General features: G+C 40.5%; 2 protein-coding genes across 2 annotated transcripts in view; both read left to right on the plus strand.

Annotated features, from left to right (window-relative positions):
* The window catches only part of KCNS3 (potassium voltage-gated channel modifier subfamily S member 3), a 444,844-nt gene that overhangs the window by 333,588 nt on the left and 93,636 nt on the right, over positions 1 to 17,620 (plus strand). The window lies entirely within an intron of this gene.
* MSGN1 (mesogenin 1) lies at positions 9,726 to 12,264 on the plus strand. Its single transcript, XM_019613299.2, has one exon. It carries the CDS (start codon positions 11,178 to 11,180, stop codon positions 11,685 to 11,687), a length of 510 nt encoding a protein of 169 aa, XP_019468844.1. The 5' UTR covers positions 9,726 to 11,177; the 3' UTR covers positions 11,688 to 12,264.

Below are 17,620 nucleotides of genomic sequence, written 5' to 3' on the forward strand. Positions count from 1 at the left end.
TAAATCAGCATTAAGTTTGTGCAGTACTTTTTAAACTCTTCAAGTCAGTTAATCAAATACTTAACGTGCCTTAGTCTATTTTTTAAACTACAGCTCCCTGAAAGAAGGTTGTTGCGAGGTGTGGGTGAGCCTCTTCTTCCAGGTAACAGTGACAGGATGATGTGTAATGGCCTCAAATTGCACAGGGGAGGTTCAAGTCGGTTATTGGGGAAAATTTCTTCTCAGAAAGAGTGGTGATGCATTGGAACAGGCTGCCCAGGGAAGTGGTAGACTCACCATCCCTGGAGGCGTTCAAGAGCCATGGAGAGGTGGCACTGAGGGTCATGGGCTAGAGCAGTCGCAGGCATGGATTGGTGGTTGGCTATATGATCTTAGTGGTCTTTCCAACCTTAATGATTCTATGATTCTATTTTAAAAAGTAGGAAGGAAAGAAATGTATTTTCTTCACTAAGAAATTAGTTATGTTTTCAAAATAATGGCAGTCTAAAATAAGAATGGGTATGGTATGTGTCCAGAGAACATATAGGTTAGGAAATGCACATTAACGGAATCCCCTAAATTTAGTTCAACCCTATAGCAAAAAAGCCAGGTGATAATTGTTAGTGTGTAAATCTCAGCAGCTCATAGTCTGTCAATTGAAAAGAATAGCATATTGTGAAGACTCTTTTTGCCACAGATCTCACTTTAATAGCAACATCATGTGATCAAATATTGTATTTTTGGATCATCTGAAGTATTCGTTATGCAGATATTCCTGTCAGTGGGCTATTGGACCATTAGCCAAATAAATCCGAAGGTAATAAAGCTCACAGGAAGATAAATGGGTTTCTTTTTCTTGTTCTTGCCAGCCAATTCAGGCTAATTTAAGCCTTTCACAGAATGGTGATAATGAAGGATTTGTTCTCAGCAGAGTTATGGCAGGTGATTTGCATTTGAAAGTTTGACACATTTATAGGGCTTTGATCTTTTCCCTCCAGTGCTGTCTCTCCCTCCTGGCAGACACCTACACCCACGTTTTGCCAGGTGGAGCATCCAGGGGCTCACACAGCTCTGAGTGTCACTGGGAAGAAATTCACTAGAAAAAAAATAGCCAAAAATTAGCCAAAAGTCACCCAAAATTGCAATTCTGTTGCTGAATTTGAGTGGCCCTAATACCATGCAAAAAAAAAAGTATGTTTAATTTATTTTATTAGATTTCATTTAAAGCTAGAGCAAATCCTCATGGAAAATTTTGAACAATTAGAGATTCTACTATAATGTCTACCAAGACAGGAAGATTGGCTCCTTCTGTCTGTGTGAAATTACTCTTAAGAGAACACATCTCAGTCTATGACAACGAGAATTTTGTCACCTAGCAAACCTGAGAAAAGATAGCCATGGAGTTGTCTCTTAAATATTATTTTTTGCTTGGTTGTTGGACCAGAAAGGGAAGGTAATCATCTGGGCGTGAAAGCAATCTCCAGCTGGAAGAGGAAGCCTGGAAATAAAATCAGAGATTTACTGACATCATGAATGCATGTGAGCAAAATCAAGAGTAAAGCCTAGGAAATATAAAGGATGTTCGTAGTAGTGTTTACTGTCTTATCCTGAAGTAAAAAGGGACTCATAGGATTCAGCAGGAACTCATCTAAACATTTGAAACGAGATCACTGTATCCTTCATGATTGTAAAATTGAATGTAACATTTGTTTCCTCTGCTGCATTGTAATGGTGAATTCCAGATCCACATGCTAGGAATTCATTTTCTTCTCACCTCAGAACTGATTCCTAAGGGAGGAACTAAGTAAAAAGTTCTGGCATGAAATTTCTTCCTGTCCAAATAATATATTTTATTTCTCCAAGCTGAGCTTTCCTTCTGAAAGAAGAGAAGGCATAGAATCAGAATCAGAGAATCCTTAGAATTGGAAAGGACTTTTAAATGTCATCTAGTCCAACTCCCCTGCAATGAGCAGGGACACCACAGCTAGATCAGGTTGCCCAGGGTTTGAGCCTTGAAAGTCTCCAGGGTCGGGGCATCAACTGCATCTCTGGGCAACCTGTTCCAGTACCTCACCACCCCCACTGTCAAAGACATTTTCTTTATAACTAATCTTAATCTCCCCTCTTTAAGCTTGAGGCCATTTCCACTTGTTCTATCACCGCAGACCCTGCTTAAGAATCTGCGCCTTCTTCCCTGTAGCTCCCCTTTAGATACTGAAAGGCCACAATCAGGTCACCTCACAGCCTTCTTTTCTCTAGACTGAACAGCCCCAGCTTTCTCAGCCTGTCCTCGTAGGGACACATGGAGAAAGAAAGCCTGATGGAGCTTGGGGATGCTTGGAGCTGGCTTCACACTGCATGCTGTGTTTGGGAGGTTCTGGCTGCCCTAAGGAATGCTTAAAAGTCTTTTTAAATCTGTGTAGCGAGTGTTTATGAGCAAGTGTCTGAAGTATATCGAAAGAAGCAGGGACTGTGTAAATGTTAGCTTACATTATATGCATAATAATAGAGAGTCCCTACTAGGTCTGCAGAGTCTTTTTGTTCCCATTCCTCTAGAAGATGCTCCTACAATCTAAGAGTTAACTTCATGTTGATCATACTTGAAAATTCAGCTACTGATGCATTTTGCTCTTCAAAAGAGAGCACTATCCATCTGTGTTACTTTGCTTTCAGCACATCACAGAATGTCAGCTATCAGATCAGAGCAGGAGACTGATGAGCGTGCATCCAAGCCTGACAGGTCAGGTCAATGTCAGGGGAAATTACAATTCCCTTTTTTCTCTCCCTCTTTCCTCTTTTTTTTTTTTTTTGACTACAACCCATTTGCTAGTATTTACTTTAGAAGACTATGTCCCTGGGGGAGGGCGTGATGGAGGGGCTCAAAAGCTTTAAAGTGATATTGCTTGGAAAATTTAGACTTAGTTGGAAAATTTAGGCTTTCTGGTCATGTCCCCATTTTATGCAGTGTTTTGCAATAGGAAAGTGCCAGCAGCTTAAGTCAACCCCTGTGGTAGGCACCATGAAGGAGATCTTATCAGAGAGGGATCCCTACCCTGGCACAGTCACTGTCTGAAGAAGCAGGAGATGGGGGTTCTGGGGTTCTGCAGTCAGCAGTGATTTACTGTTCTCCTAGGTTTGCCCCCAGAATAGCAGACTCTTAGTAAAGACAATCTGCCCTCAAGATGTGCATATCTGCTGGTGTAAGAGCTGCCTGCTCATCCATGCATGCACACATCAATTGCCATTAACTATGCAGGAACGTAGGGCACACACCAGAAACCTGTCTCTCATCAGAGTGATGGGGAAGCCAGCAGCATGCAGTGAAATGGGGTGCCAGTGTGAAGGAAGTTATCTCCTTGCTTTTTGACCTAATAGATAAGGATACAATTCTGTGATTCTGTGATTCTGTGATTCTGTAATAAGCTTAACTTACTGGCCCATAGATAAGTTTTCCTAGTCAGAGTTTAGGCTTTTTTGCTCTCCCTTGTCTTTAAAAAAATAGAAAATAAAATAGTAATAGTTTGCTAAAGTAAGTTTGGCCTCAAGTAATGGCTTCTTGCATCTTTGCAACCTTAATAACTACTATAGATATTTATTTTATTTATTCTATAACCTATGCTTTGGACAATTCCAAGTGGATAATGAAGTAATGAAGTGTGATGAAGTGTACTTCTAACATTAGGTTTATCCACATAGCTGAGCAGGTAAAGAAAGATGTATGATTTGTACAGGCAGGAGATTTTAAAAAGGCATCTTGTTCTACCACGAAAAACATAAGGAGAATGGGAAAGAGTCTGAAAATTAAATATACAACTAGATCAAATCTTAAGAAATAAGGAAGGAAGAAAGGAAAGGAGGGAGGGAGGAAGAAAAGAGGAAGGGTGGAAGACGGAAGATAGGAAGGGAAAAAAGGGGGAAGGAAAGGAAAAAATAGAAAGATATAATATCTAGTCATAGAGAGGAAGATGGAATTAGAAACATTTAGATGAGACAGACTGTAAAACCTGATTATAAGGCAAAGAAAGGGAACAAGGTCTACAGTTGTTGAAAATAGTCCTGTGTGCTCATACGCTTGTCACTCAGCTGTCTCAAATCAGTCCAACTGTCTAAAAATGTAATCAGAAAGGAAAATTATTGGTGTCCTGTATAACCAGAAGTATAGTGAGAAGTTTGTAAGAAATCACTGAGAGACTGAAAGCCCATAAAATTCAGCACTTGACGTGCTCACTGTGTTTTATTTTTTTTTCCACTGGGAGCCTCTGCAGAGAGCCTGAATGTTCTTCTTTTCCCTCTCCCATCATGTGGCTGCAGCCACCAGGTTTACCTGGAGCCTTCTCAATCCCAGGATGGACAGACCGACCTCTCCAGGTCTCTCCCTGCACACTATATGCTCCAACTCAGGGTCCCTTTACTGAACCCACTCCAGCCTGTCAGCTTCTGCTGGTCTTCTGCGCAGGGGAAGCACTCAAGCTGCTTCCTGGCTTGTTATCCTGTTCCTGTGCTGCATGAAGCTCTCCCAGCCCCTAGAAAACTGTAAGAGTGGTGAGGCATCGGCACAGGCTGCCCATGGAGGTGGTGTAGTTACTATCCCTGAAGGTGTTCAAGAACCATGGAGATAAGGCACTGAGGGCCATGGTTAGTGGGGGGCACGGTGGGGACGGGTTGATGGTTGGACTAGATAATTCTAGAGGTCTTTTCCAACCATAATGATACCATGACTCTTCACTTTTGCTGTCTCTGTACCTCCCAAGGATCTTCTCAGACAGTTTTCTCTGCCCATATCCCTCTGAGTGGCACCTCTGCCCTCCAATATATTAATCACTCTCTCCCAGTTTGGTATCATTTGGAAACCTGCCGTGTGTTCAAAGTTTAGCTATTGAAAATAGCAGCAACTTTGCTCAAATCTTTTTGTGGAGCCATTATAACACTGAGTTTAATTTCTTAGGCAGATTCACAAAGGCATCTGGAGAGAAAAAAAAAAAAGAAAAAAGAAAAAAAAAAAAAGATTTAGTACAATTCCCATTCATCAATGGACTGAAAGACCAATTTGCTTTTTGTGGAATTGAATGTGATTAAAACTGAGATTTGGCAACTTGCAATTTAAAGTCCCCACCCACAGGTTAACCAAGTGCTTGGGGAAGTAAGCCTGAACATGTACTCTATTTCAGAACAGGGGAAATATGTAAGTGCTAAATAATATTTACAATCTAACACTTGTTGGTTGTCTCTTACCTTAGACTATTGATCCGTTTTATAATTATTAAACAGAGCTGCAGGCTCTGTTCATAGCATAACTTCATTTAGCAACAAGATGAAATATGGTTTCTATTAGCAGCAAGCAGCAATTCTGCACATCAGTGCTCAGACACGAGGGAGGGAGAGATGAGCAGGTCCTGATGAGGCTCACTGGATAGAAAGGACAGCCTGAGATGAAATGTAATCAGAGCAATTGAAAAATAGTCTCCTTTACAAACACTCAGCTTCAGCTCTGCAACTGAAATTGAAATAAGCACAACTGAGATTTTAATTCAAATTTAGAAACACAGAATCATAGAATTGCTCTGGTTGGAAAAGACCTTAAAGATCATCGAGTCCAACCGCAATCTAACCATAGTACCCTAACTCTAACAGTTCTCCGCTAAATCATGTCCCTGAGCACCACATCCAAATGGTTTTTAAACACATTCAGGGAAAATTTCCTGGCCATTGGAATTTCTCATAAGAATTAGCGAGGTTTAGAAAATCTGTCGCACTGCAAAATGAAGCATTTGGAGCACAGGGCGCAGAGTATCAGTGCTATGGCAGGAAATGGAGAGTACCAACCTTGAACTTTGTCTGGAACCCTTCTGTCCTGCCCCAGTGAAACCTCTGCCAGACATGACAAAATGAACCATCAGGGTGTTCACAAAGAGATTACAAGAAAAACTTGGAAATAAACTATACTGTACTTTATGAAACTTGATCCTATACTTTCGGGTAGAAAAGGAGGCATTGCTCAGGATCTTAAAATGTTTACAGCAGATATTCCTCCACCTCTCCCATGAAAAACTTTGAAATAAATCAACTCAATTTCAGTAGTCATTTTGTTCTAAAAGCATGTGAAAGTTAATGCGATGAATCTGCACTAAGAGATAACGGAGTTCTCCCACCTAAATGACTTCTATTATTCTGATAATATCTGAAACTTCTCATTTTCTGAGCAAAATGAGCCTCATTAGGGCCCCCTCCCCCCTAAGCTTTGCCCTTTCCTTCTGGCTGAAGTAGCCAGTAGACATTAAAGACCAACCACATAGCCTAATCTCCTTTCAACTTCTGTTAACAGAGGTATTAAAAAGACATTCCTGAAAAATCAGCTGAAAGCCACTAGGTAATAAACTCCCTACTTAAAAGGTGGATAGGTGTAAATTCCACACGTAGGCCTTTTCATCTAGGAAGCCAGTTGCTTGGAGATCAGATGTTTTAAATGAATTGCGGAGCTGATGTCACTTTTCGGTCAACAGAGACTGCCACTATTCGGAGGATCAAATAGATGTGAGGATGTAAAGCTAGTAGATTGGTCCTGCTCCTGCCAGGGCAACTGCAAAGAGGTGCCTGCCACCATCCAAAGCCCTGGTGAAATCTTTGATACATAGCATGCCATCCACAATACTTGTCCTTCATCAGCAGGCTCTTGGTGTGGTATTTTGGAGTTGAGAGCACTGAAGAGTTTAAATGTCTAAGGCAGGATTTTTAACAGCTCTGCAACTCACCAGTTTCTGGTCTTACCACATATGAGTAGCAGTGTTCTCTCATCCTAGCCACCAAAGGTGGTGATAACAATTAGGGATCCAATTTGCAATGGTTTTCACTGATTGTAATAGGGAGTTGCAGGCTCCTTTTTAGGGGTCTGGACTCAGGGTCGGTTCCAGTTCTTACTGCCTTGCTTCCCCCTGGGAGTTGTAGATAAGTTGTTCATCCATATTCTTTGGAATAATGACCTCAGAAAAAAAGACTTGGATATTTGCTGGTATAGTGCAGCTTATCTACAATCTACTTATCTACAAATCCTACTGATTTCAGCTGAGATTGAACTCAAGTTAGACCCTCTTCCAGAAGTATTAAAAAATCCTCAAATAAATTCACTGAAAAAAAAAAAAACAAACCAAAACAAAACACTTCTACTCCAAATTAAGGGAAAGCATTAAAAAAGAGAGAAGCATCTCCCAGTGGCTAATGGGACTCTGGATAACAAATGTGCTGGATCCTTTTCTTCCTTTATTGCCAGCTTAGGCGTAAACAGAGGTGTCCAGTGTTACTTTTCAGAAGTGTTGAACACCTGCTGAGTCTACTGAAGCCAGGGAGACCTGCAGCTGCTTGCACCACGTTTTACATCTGTGCGGCTGGGTCTGTGCAAAGCAGGACCAGCAACAGCCAGCTGCACAGAGAGTGGGAGGCAAAGCAGAGAGTGCTTGGGAAACCATGTTAAATGAGAGATGAAGTGACTTTAAGAGCTTTGCAGATGTAGAATAAGGTTGAAAACATATCATCTTAGAGCTCTATTTGTATAATATACTGCTTGTCAGTGCAGTAAGACTGGACTTCTGTCTTAACTCTCAAGGAGATGGACTGCTAAGTGTTAGTGAAATATATTCAGCTATTTTATACAACTTTTTCCTCACTATTTAAGTCTGTTTACTCTCCAAACCTCACAGATTGGTGGAAATATGATCTGGAATTTTTACAGACTAAAAATGTAGATCAGTCCTTAAACATCTACATAATTACCTATCATATCTATGAGTGACAGATTACTTGGACATCTTATTTTAAATGTAAACCCTGAATCAGACAAACACAGAAGCTCAAAAAAACAATTCTATTTTATGCTTTTCTTTTAGATATAAAAAGTTTTGCTCCATCCATGCTTCTCCTTCCTTCTGTTATAAATACAGAAATCTGAGTAGGGAACCTTTCATTTTAAAAGAGATGAAGATGGAGATGTTAGCCTTTATACTGCTGAATAAATTACTGGAATGGAAATCAAAACTGTCAGTCAAGCAGAAAAACCCTGATCATTTTGTAAGTGTGAATATGTCACTGGTATTAGCCTTATATCTTACTGCCTTGCAATCTTTTGGCATTACTGGGAGAACAAATGGGACTTCCCCAAATCTGCTCAAGGTCGAATAAAATAAAGATTGCAATGCTTTTTTAAATTTTTTCTTCTTCTTCTTTTTATTTCCCCCCCCCCCCCTATGTATTTACACTTTAGGAAGGTGACATTTGAAATGCTAGACTTTCTTAGCTCTTTAATGGATGAGCATCAAACAGTCATAGAGTATATAAGGATATACCTGGTATCCACCACATAGCCATACCCTCCTCTGTATCACATTTTCAAACCTGCTATAATGGAACACCATGAACACTTCTATCATTTCCAATACATGTTTTTTTTTTCCTACTATAACTGTCCCTACTTTGTGAGATCATTTCCCAACCGATGATTCTCACATTGCAGGTAGAGATGTAGTTGCAGACAAAAATTAATTACAGAATGACAGAATCACAGAATGAATCCAAGAAAAGCTAAAGCCATGATGCTCTGTTCAATTAAATAGTCTGTAGAACATACAGGAATCACAGACCTTACACTTTTTCTTGATTTGGCCGAAACTTTTCCTTTTTGGTGTCTGAATGATACTTTCCATAATTTACCCATAATTGATGACATTTACCATTATTATGCATTGGTTAGAGATAGCAAACAAGTGATTTGTTGAAATTTTTGCCTCCAAATTTGACTGCCTTTAATGGCTTCATTTTTTATTCCAAAATCAAAATCATTGGGAAGAAAGGGTCACGTATATATAAATATGCATTTATATATGCACTGTGAAGGTGCTCCAAGTACAAATACTGTGAGGAAAACACAAAAAGAGAATGGGAGATTTTAACTGGGACAAAAGTAACTCACTTTTATGCTAAATCAGTTATTGAGTCTGACTTGTGACTTGGTGACCTCTGAAATGGTGCTCAATGAAGCTCACTCAACTCGCTAAAGTCACAAAAATACCTGCTGTAAATATTCTCTTAATTTTAATTTATAGCAGGAATTTGTTGTTCTTTGGACTATTGCAACTCATTTTCCTTAAAGAAAAAAGAAAAGATCAGAACGACACAGGATAACTGGAAAACCCAAAGCAATCCTGACTGAGGTAAGATGTGCCCTGAGTTTCTGCATGGGATATATTTCATCACAGCCAAATTGTCTCAGACTGGGTTGAAATGCTAAAACCCTTCACATTTGCTTTGTGGTTCTTTCTTACTCACCTCATGATAAAATCAGTAATTCTCTTGCAAGCAGCTTCCAAATGTTTTGATCCCAAACTCAACAAAAATCCATAAGAGACTTCAGTGAATATTGGATCAGCCCCTATTTTCAGTGCACATAGGATTTTCCTCTTAGTGGCTGTAGTGAGGATTTTGTAGTCACAAAGAAATGGTATCTTCCAGCTTGCTTTGACTATGTGCCATCTAAAAGCCTTTCTCCCTTTTTTTCAGAGTGGATTACTAAGCACACAGAGATCATTATACAAAAGCTCTAAACTAAATCCTACCCCACTTTTCTGGGTCCTTCAGGTTAGCACTTGCTCTCTCTTTTCATTTTATATTATATTTTACCTCTATTATGGATTAATATGAAGTCATGGCTAACAACTGAGCTGCTCGGTGGCTACAGAGCTCAGTAGTTTTCCCGGTGCTCCTAATGATTTGCTGTGTGGTCTTGGGCAAGTTCCTCCTTGACTCTGCTTATCCATCACAGAATCACAGAATGGCCAGGGGTGGAAGGGACCTCAAGAATCGTGAATCTTCAACCCCCCTGCCAAATGCAGGGCCACCAACCTCCCCATTTAATACTAGACCAGGCTGCCCAGAGCCTTGTCCAACCTGGCATTGAACACCTCCAGGGAACGGGGCATCCACAGCCTCCATGCCTGTTCCAGCATCTCATCACTCTCATAGTTAAGAGTAAAAGTCTTCATCTCCTTGGGGAATGAAGATCATTAATCATCGCTGTAAACTCTTCTGAGGCCTACAGATGGAAAATGCTCATTATTAATGCTATTCATTTTTAGGGCCTACAGATGGAAAATGCTCATTATTAATGCTATTCATTTTTAGGATATATTTTCATTTGAAATGCCTAACATTTAAATTCGCTGTTGTATTCAGTAAGGGCTGGAAAAGGTTTTTTTTTAGCAGAAAAACAGATTCATAAAAGAAAAAATTTTTATATAAGTATCTTCTTCTAGTCTTCTCTTTCTCTTTCACATTTCTAACCTACATATAGCTTTGAATTAAATTCCTGTCTAAGACAACTCTTCAGGCCCAAAGTTTGTGTTGATTTAATTTCCTATATGTTTACTTTTTTTAATTACATCTTCCCAAATCTTTTATTGAATAAGACTCTGACTTTCTTTACAACTACAAATTTCCTTTTCGTCTTTTGACTCAAGATTTGAAATGGTAAACTAAGCTGCAGACTACAGGGAATATCTAGATTTTCCCCTTTCTCTTGTTGAAAAGCAAATTATTCGAAGAGAAATTACAACCTAACGAGACGAGAAATCCACAGAGCCACACACATCAAAGTCCAAGGCAACAGTTTTTGGGTTTCACAATTAAGATACGTTTAGTGAGAGAATGTCAGCCACAGTCAGCGTGGATCAACTGATCACTTCTGTAGTGCAGTTCCTTCCAAAAAGTTACACAGAAAACAGGCCTCAATAGTTTAAATTCTGGCCCTATGTTAGTTCTCGCTATCTTTAAACTCTCTGTTAACTGCTTTGTAAAATGGTTAATTTTCTTTTTCCTCTCTCACCACTTATCCCCCCAGTGCAACGTTAAATGTTGATGCGCAGCCTTAATTGGTTTAGTCACAAGAAGATAATCTTTTTTTCCTCCTTCCTCACTGTTGCCTGTTAGGTTAAAGGCTTTTTAGCTGAAGGTTGATAATTATCACTGAGAAGAAACTAGCACATCAGGAGTTCATTTTCCATCTTAGCACTTGTGGTGCTCCTTTGAACTCTCCTGGCCAAACCCGCGTTCCCACTTTGTCACTTTCCTCCCTCCATCATAAAAAGGTCTCAGCAGCCGGCAGCTCCAGCCTTTGCTGGCGGGCAGCGGGAATTGCTTCTCCCGCGCGCTCCTCCAGAATGGACAAATTGCATGAGACGTTGATAAATATGGAAGACACTTTGGGTTCGGAGCACTCCGTCTGCTTATCCTCCTGGGACTGGAAGAACTCCGCCGGGGCTTTTGAGCTGCACTCTGTCTCTTCTCCACACAGCTTGTCCCCAACGCCGTCCTTCGAGTCTTACTCCTCGTCCCCATGCCCGGCAGCAGCCGAGACCCCATATAGCGGTGGCGGCCTGGTGGGCTACGGCCTGGTGGACTTTCCCCCAGCCTACCTGCCTAGCCCCGGTCAGGCCCGGCTGCCCAAGGGCACCAAGGTGCGGATGTCAGCTCAGCGCCGGAGGAAAGCCAGCGAGAGGGAGAAGCTGCGGATGAGGACCCTGGCTGATGCGCTGCACACACTGCGCAACTACCTGCCGCCCGCCTACAGCCAGCGGGGACAGCCCCTCACCAAAATACAGACCCTCAAGTACACCATCAAGTACATCAGCGAACTGACGGAGCTCCTCAACAGCGTCAAGCGGGTGTAGGGCCCGGTTGGAACACCTGCCCTGGCACCCCCACGCTCTGCCGTGGAAGAGCCCTTTGAAAAAGACAACAAAGCCAGCCCAATTTCTCCTTTGTTGGAGCATGGTTGCATGGGGTGACAGAGGAACGTGAGGGAGGGAGAGCGAGGGTTGCTGCATATGTAGGACGCGATGCTGGAAGGTGATGTAGGGCTGCCTAACGCCTGAGCTGCAAGTTGCTGAGATGGAAGTCTTGCTTTTCGTTTTTCTTATGCTTCTGTTTTGTTTGTCATTTTTTGTTTATTTTAATGATAAGCTTCTGACAAATTTTAAAGCTGATCTGTTATGAATCAAAAAGCCATGTGAACCTTCTAGGATTTACATATCTGTGTTCTGACTGATCTTCTGTTTAATGCAGACAACAGTAAATCCATAGGTTTTAAAGTGAATTTGTAAAAAGTAACAACAACCGCATAGGATTTATAAATGTATTGATTTGTAGGCACTTTAATATTAGGATGAGGAGGAACATGTTTAGCTAGTTCAAATATTACTTATTTGTCTACATTTCCTCTGTACTTAAAAATCAAGAAAGGAAGTAATAGCAGGAACTTCTTTGCTCATAACAAATAAATATCAATGTTATAATCTGTACTTTGTATTATATACCTCGTAGATAAGTAAAGTCTAAAACTGATGATTAAATACTGGAAATGAAATATAAACCAACTGTTCTTGTACAGCTAAATTGCTGCTAAAGTCTATCTTCTGTTTTAACATACATAGAAACAAATCATACTTTTGTTTTTAATCTAAAAAAACTTTGCTTCAGAGTCTGATAAAATGTGGAATACATTTTTATATCAAACTATTGGAGTAAGGTTAGGCTGAGCTCTGTCCCTCCTCTTCCTTCTCTCTGGTGTGAAATAAATTGATTCAAATATCAGAAAGATGCAAAATTTTATCCTCAAGATGTATTGGAACCTAAGAGGATGCTAGTAACTGTAAAGTCCTTATTAAAAGCTGTCACGTCGTCTGTTTCTTACAACCAGTAACAGTCCTATAAAACACACACATGAAACCTTCCAAAAGCCAAAGAAATGAGAACATAGTACAAATCTTTAATTTCTTTTACCTTTTGTGTGACCGAGATCACTTAGGTCTCACCAAACTGGAGGAAAAAAAAGAAAACAAAAGCTCCATAAATCTCACTGCAGATCGATTTCAAATACTTGGCTACACCGAGCCCAGCAACGCACAGAGAGGAGCAAAGTCTGGCACAGAGTTGCTGTATTGCAAGGCTGAACAGCATGGAGTTCATTAAGGCAGATTAACCTTTTCTTTGTGGGGAGATGTAAGGCACCAGGAGAGCAGCAGGCACAGAAAACAGGCTTGTCTCACTGGGATGAATAGATCAACATGTCTGTGTGGGGCAGATGGCTTTGGTTTGTGAATGCATCCTGCAGCAGAGCTCTGCAAATCTAAAACATTGTTGCATTTCCCTCTTCTTTCTTTCCTCTTTCTGGTTGTTTGCAATGAAATAGGTAAAATAGGTATATGTAATATATAATAGTAAAATAGGTTTTGTACTTTTTTCCTCCCTGCTTCAGCCTAAGCTCACTCAGTACTCTTCTCAGATGGTATATGCATACTGGAGCAACCTGTGTGAAATCCATCACTATCTTCAAAAGCAGTGAAGTTCAAATTTATGCAGGTAGAAGTGTCACTCAAATGTATTCACAAGTAAGCATATCCTCTATGCTCCTGTCTGTTTTAACTCACATTACATTTCTCACAAACTTTTGGGCATTAGTAAGAGTGTAAGTAACATCATTTTTTAAAGCCCTATAAACCTGTCCAAATAGAGATAATTGCCTGTGCACGTGAAATGGCAGCACTAATGTCACCATAGCATTCCTCACTATGAGCCTGTATGCTAGATCCAGATTTGAGCAGATGAACAGCCTCACAGGCAAGATCAGTCAGATCAGATCTGGAACAGGTTGCCCAGTGAGGTAACGGATGCCCCTGCCCTGAAGGCATTTAAGGCCAGGCTGGATGGGGTTTTGAGCAACCTGGTCTAGAAGGAGGTGTCCTTACTTACAGCAGGGGGTTGGAACTACATGACCTTAAAGGTCTCTTCCAACTCAAATTATTCTATGATCTCTTAATGATTAAGGAGATGAAATTGTGCACTTGCCACAGGATCTCACACTGAACCAGAACTGAGAACTTGATTCTGAGTCGTTTAACAAAGACTCTCACTGTAGCCAGCAGCTGTAAAGCAGTACATGCTCACTAGTGCTGGCACAGCACCAGCAGATACACAGAAGGTAGTTCCATCATTGTCAACATTTTTGTTACAGACCTTCATCATCTACTATCCTGTTTTGATAGATTATCTATGCTTGGTAAATCATCTAACCCTGCTTCTTAAATCTTTCACAACTTGAACTGCAAGTAATTAGTATGCTTTTCAGCTAAGGAAGCCTATGGGTTGTGCTTAAAGCAGTGGATCAGGGATGTGAGAGCATCCACTTTTATTGCTAGTTTATCTCTGGCCTCGACAGGTCCTCCAGCATCACTGTTTCTGTTTACTCAACTGTAAAGGAAGACATTGATAGCTAACTGTTTCAGAAGGCTGCTGCTAATAAAGCTAAGTAACACCGCATGCAAAAAGATTGTCCTAGTAGGAGGTAGCCTGTAGACATGCATCAAGGCTGATTTTCCCAGCTGCCCCAAGGAAAATAGCAGCCAAACGTCCTGAAAGTAGTGGGCCATAGCTTGCTAGTTTTCTCCAGAGTCCATCTCTCCGTAGAAGTCCAATGAAGAACAACTCTAAACAACCTCAAAGGCAAGGCTTTGAGTTTCTGACAACTTTACTGTTCCTGTACTAGTTAACCAGACCTTGCCTTTACTCAATCTATAGCCTTAAAAGTCCAGTGACTGCTAAAATGTTTTTAAATACTTTGAGCTTTAGCATAGGATGAGTAGCCATTCCTGAATGTGTTTAAAAACCATTTGGATGAGGTGCTCAGGGACATGACTTAGCAGAGGGTTTTTAGAGTTAGGGTAGTATGGTTAGGTTGTGGTTGGACTCGATGACCTTTAAGGTCTTTTCCAACCTGAGCAATTCTATGATAAGATGGCTGTATCTAAGATACCCTTAGGAAATAGGCCTTGGTCTGTCTTAAATTGCACCCTGCATGGCAATTGGACCAATGTCCCCATCCAAGATAAGGTTAATTTACTAGCATACTCTTAAAGTGATTTTTTTTGGTGCTAAGAGTTATTCCTATTTCAGGGAATCTCTCCTTTCACCTACAGTTGATGTGGAAAAAGTGACCAAGACACAGGAACAAGAAGTATAGGTGGATTCAGTTCTCCTTTGTTAGAGTATAGTTCGCAAGTCTAGGGCGATTATACTTCCCTTCTATTCTGGTTTTATGAGATCCATCTGCAGTGCTACACATTCAGCTCTGAGGCACCCAATACAGGAAAGATGTGTAGCTGTTGGAGCAGGCCTTGGGAAGGGCCATGAGGATGAGCAGAGCGCTGGAGCACCCCTCCTACAAAGAAAGGCTAAGCGAGTTGGGCTTGTTCAGCATGGAGGAGGGAAGACTTCAGGGAAACCTCATTGTGGCCTTCCAATACCTAAAAAGTGGTCCTACAGGAAAATTGAGGAGGAAATCCTTACCTGAGTTACAGGAATAACTGCTTTAAACTAAACAGAGATAGAATTAAATTAAATATTCGGAAGAAATTCTACACTCTGAGGGTGGTGAGGGACTGGAACATGTTGCCCAGATAAGGTGTAGATGACTCATCTGTGGAAGCATTCAAAGCTAGGCTGGATGGAGCTTCGGGCAAGGGGGTTGGAACTAGATGATCTTTAAGGTCACTTCCAACCTAAGTCATTCCATGATTCTGTGGTCTGGACTTCCTAGGATCTGCCACCTTTGCTCTGAAGGACATGGAGCATTTTTCTCTCTCCTTTTGTAGTTCATTTGTACACCAAGGGAAGAGATTGGTGTATTCACGATGATACAAGTCCTGCTGTTAAAAAATCAGTAGGAATAAATATTTATTAAGTACAGTGAAACACAGTTGAGATTATTTGTTTTCCATTTCTTTACCCCCAAGGATGTAGGATATTTATTTGGCGTGAAAGAAACGAAGAATTAAGTCCCCTATGTGAGAAAACAAGTTCTAACAACTGCCAGGACTGTATGTAAAATTCATGAGGCAGTATTGAAGTCCAATAGCAAAATTAATAGCCTATAGCACAGAGACAAAAAAAAAAAAAAAAAAAAACCACAACATTTTATAGCCTGAAGAAATTGTAAAAGACACAGAACTAAAGAAAATCACATACAAGTATTGTAACACATTAAGAGATCAGATGGAAGTAAAACTACAGCAGTAGTAGTAACATAGCAATCACTAGAAGTCTGTGGCTGAGAAATTATATTACATTTTGCCTAAGGGACAGAGTTGTTCACCATGCTAAAGAAAAAAAAGATACAGCAGAGTAAAAGAGGATCAGTCAATTAACTGAACTCTTCCAGTCCTAAAATCCCTCCAAAGTCACATTTTTGCCTTTTGCAGGACAGCATCATTGAAATTCCTTCATTAACACAGATACTAAGGAAGGCTAGAAAGAAGAGTTAAAAAGAGAAAAACAACACCCAAAGCCTTCACCACAAAGACAGCGTTCTATTGCATTAATGATTTTCTAACGCAAGAAACTAGTTAGCAGACTGAATCAGAACTTGATTCATTCACCATTAGGACAAGTGCTAATACCAATGATGACAAATGAAGAATATTCTAAAATGTTTCAGTTAATTCATTTTTGTTTAATTTATTTCTGTAGAAGATGTTACAGTTTTGGAAGAAGCCTTGAGATAAAGAAACTTGACAGCTGTTTGGAATACTTATTCCTGAAGTGTTAGTTTAGAAATGAAACCACAATACCATCCTGCTGTCAGATGCTGCACACCACGAGTGGTTGTCTTTTAAATAAGTGCTCTCAGACCTTCAGAGAAAGGCAAGAGACATGAGGAAGGCCAGACCTTATCCTCTGCTTTCCTGAGCTGCAATCTGTGCTCAGGGCTACAGGTACACACTGAAGATGAGCGTGTACTCAGAGAGAGAGTATTCCTCAGTGACTGAGACTTTACTTGGAAGATGTCCAGGAAAGCTCTGGCTCTGTGAGCAGCAAAACACAGGGGATCCCGTGGCTGCCTGCCCCCACACAGCACTTTGAAATTCTAAACTGAGGAGCACCACATAGGTGCCAAGAACTTTTATAGTTACACATTTGGGCTGCATGTAGGTGAGTTTGATAGGAAGAAAACCTCTTGTTAAGGGACTTCAATCTGTTCCTAAGGGGAACTACCAGCATACCAGACGTTTTTATACAAAAGATTCACTCAAATACATCTGTACGTATTTATACATAAAGAAACACGCACCTCAATTTCTGAGGATAAAGTATCTGACTTCCTTTTGCCCCTAACTTAATGGTTATACAGCCACAAATGTTATTTGTTTTCCCCTCATTTAACAGATAGAAAAACATGACTGCATGGAGAAAAGTTCAGCAGTGAGCGAGACCCATTTTCCTCCTTCTATCTGAAAGATCTCCTTGGTCTTCACACAGCATGAACCTAGACTTGCTCTTATCACTATACCAAGTACTGTAAGGAAACTAACTCAATTTACTTATGCTTTAAAGCATTTAATTTGAAGTAGGTACCTGCTTTGTTAGTGTGGCACTCAGATGTTTCTGAACTGGCATGCTCAAATAGAAGGAGAGTTTCTATGGAAATTACTAGCTGCAGACTATCAATAGGTTTGTGGTAGAAACCAAAGCTTCCCAAATCATTAACTCATTGTCAGAGCACTTTCCTCCAGACAGAAGTGCATGGTCTTTACGCTTCCACTGAAGCCAT

This window comes from Meleagris gallopavo, chromosome 2, assembly GCF_905368555.1.
Source record: "Meleagris gallopavo chromosome 2, MGAL_WU_HG_1.1, whole genome shotgun sequence".
NCBI lineage: Eukaryota > Metazoa > Chordata > Aves > Galliformes > Phasianidae > Meleagris > Meleagris gallopavo.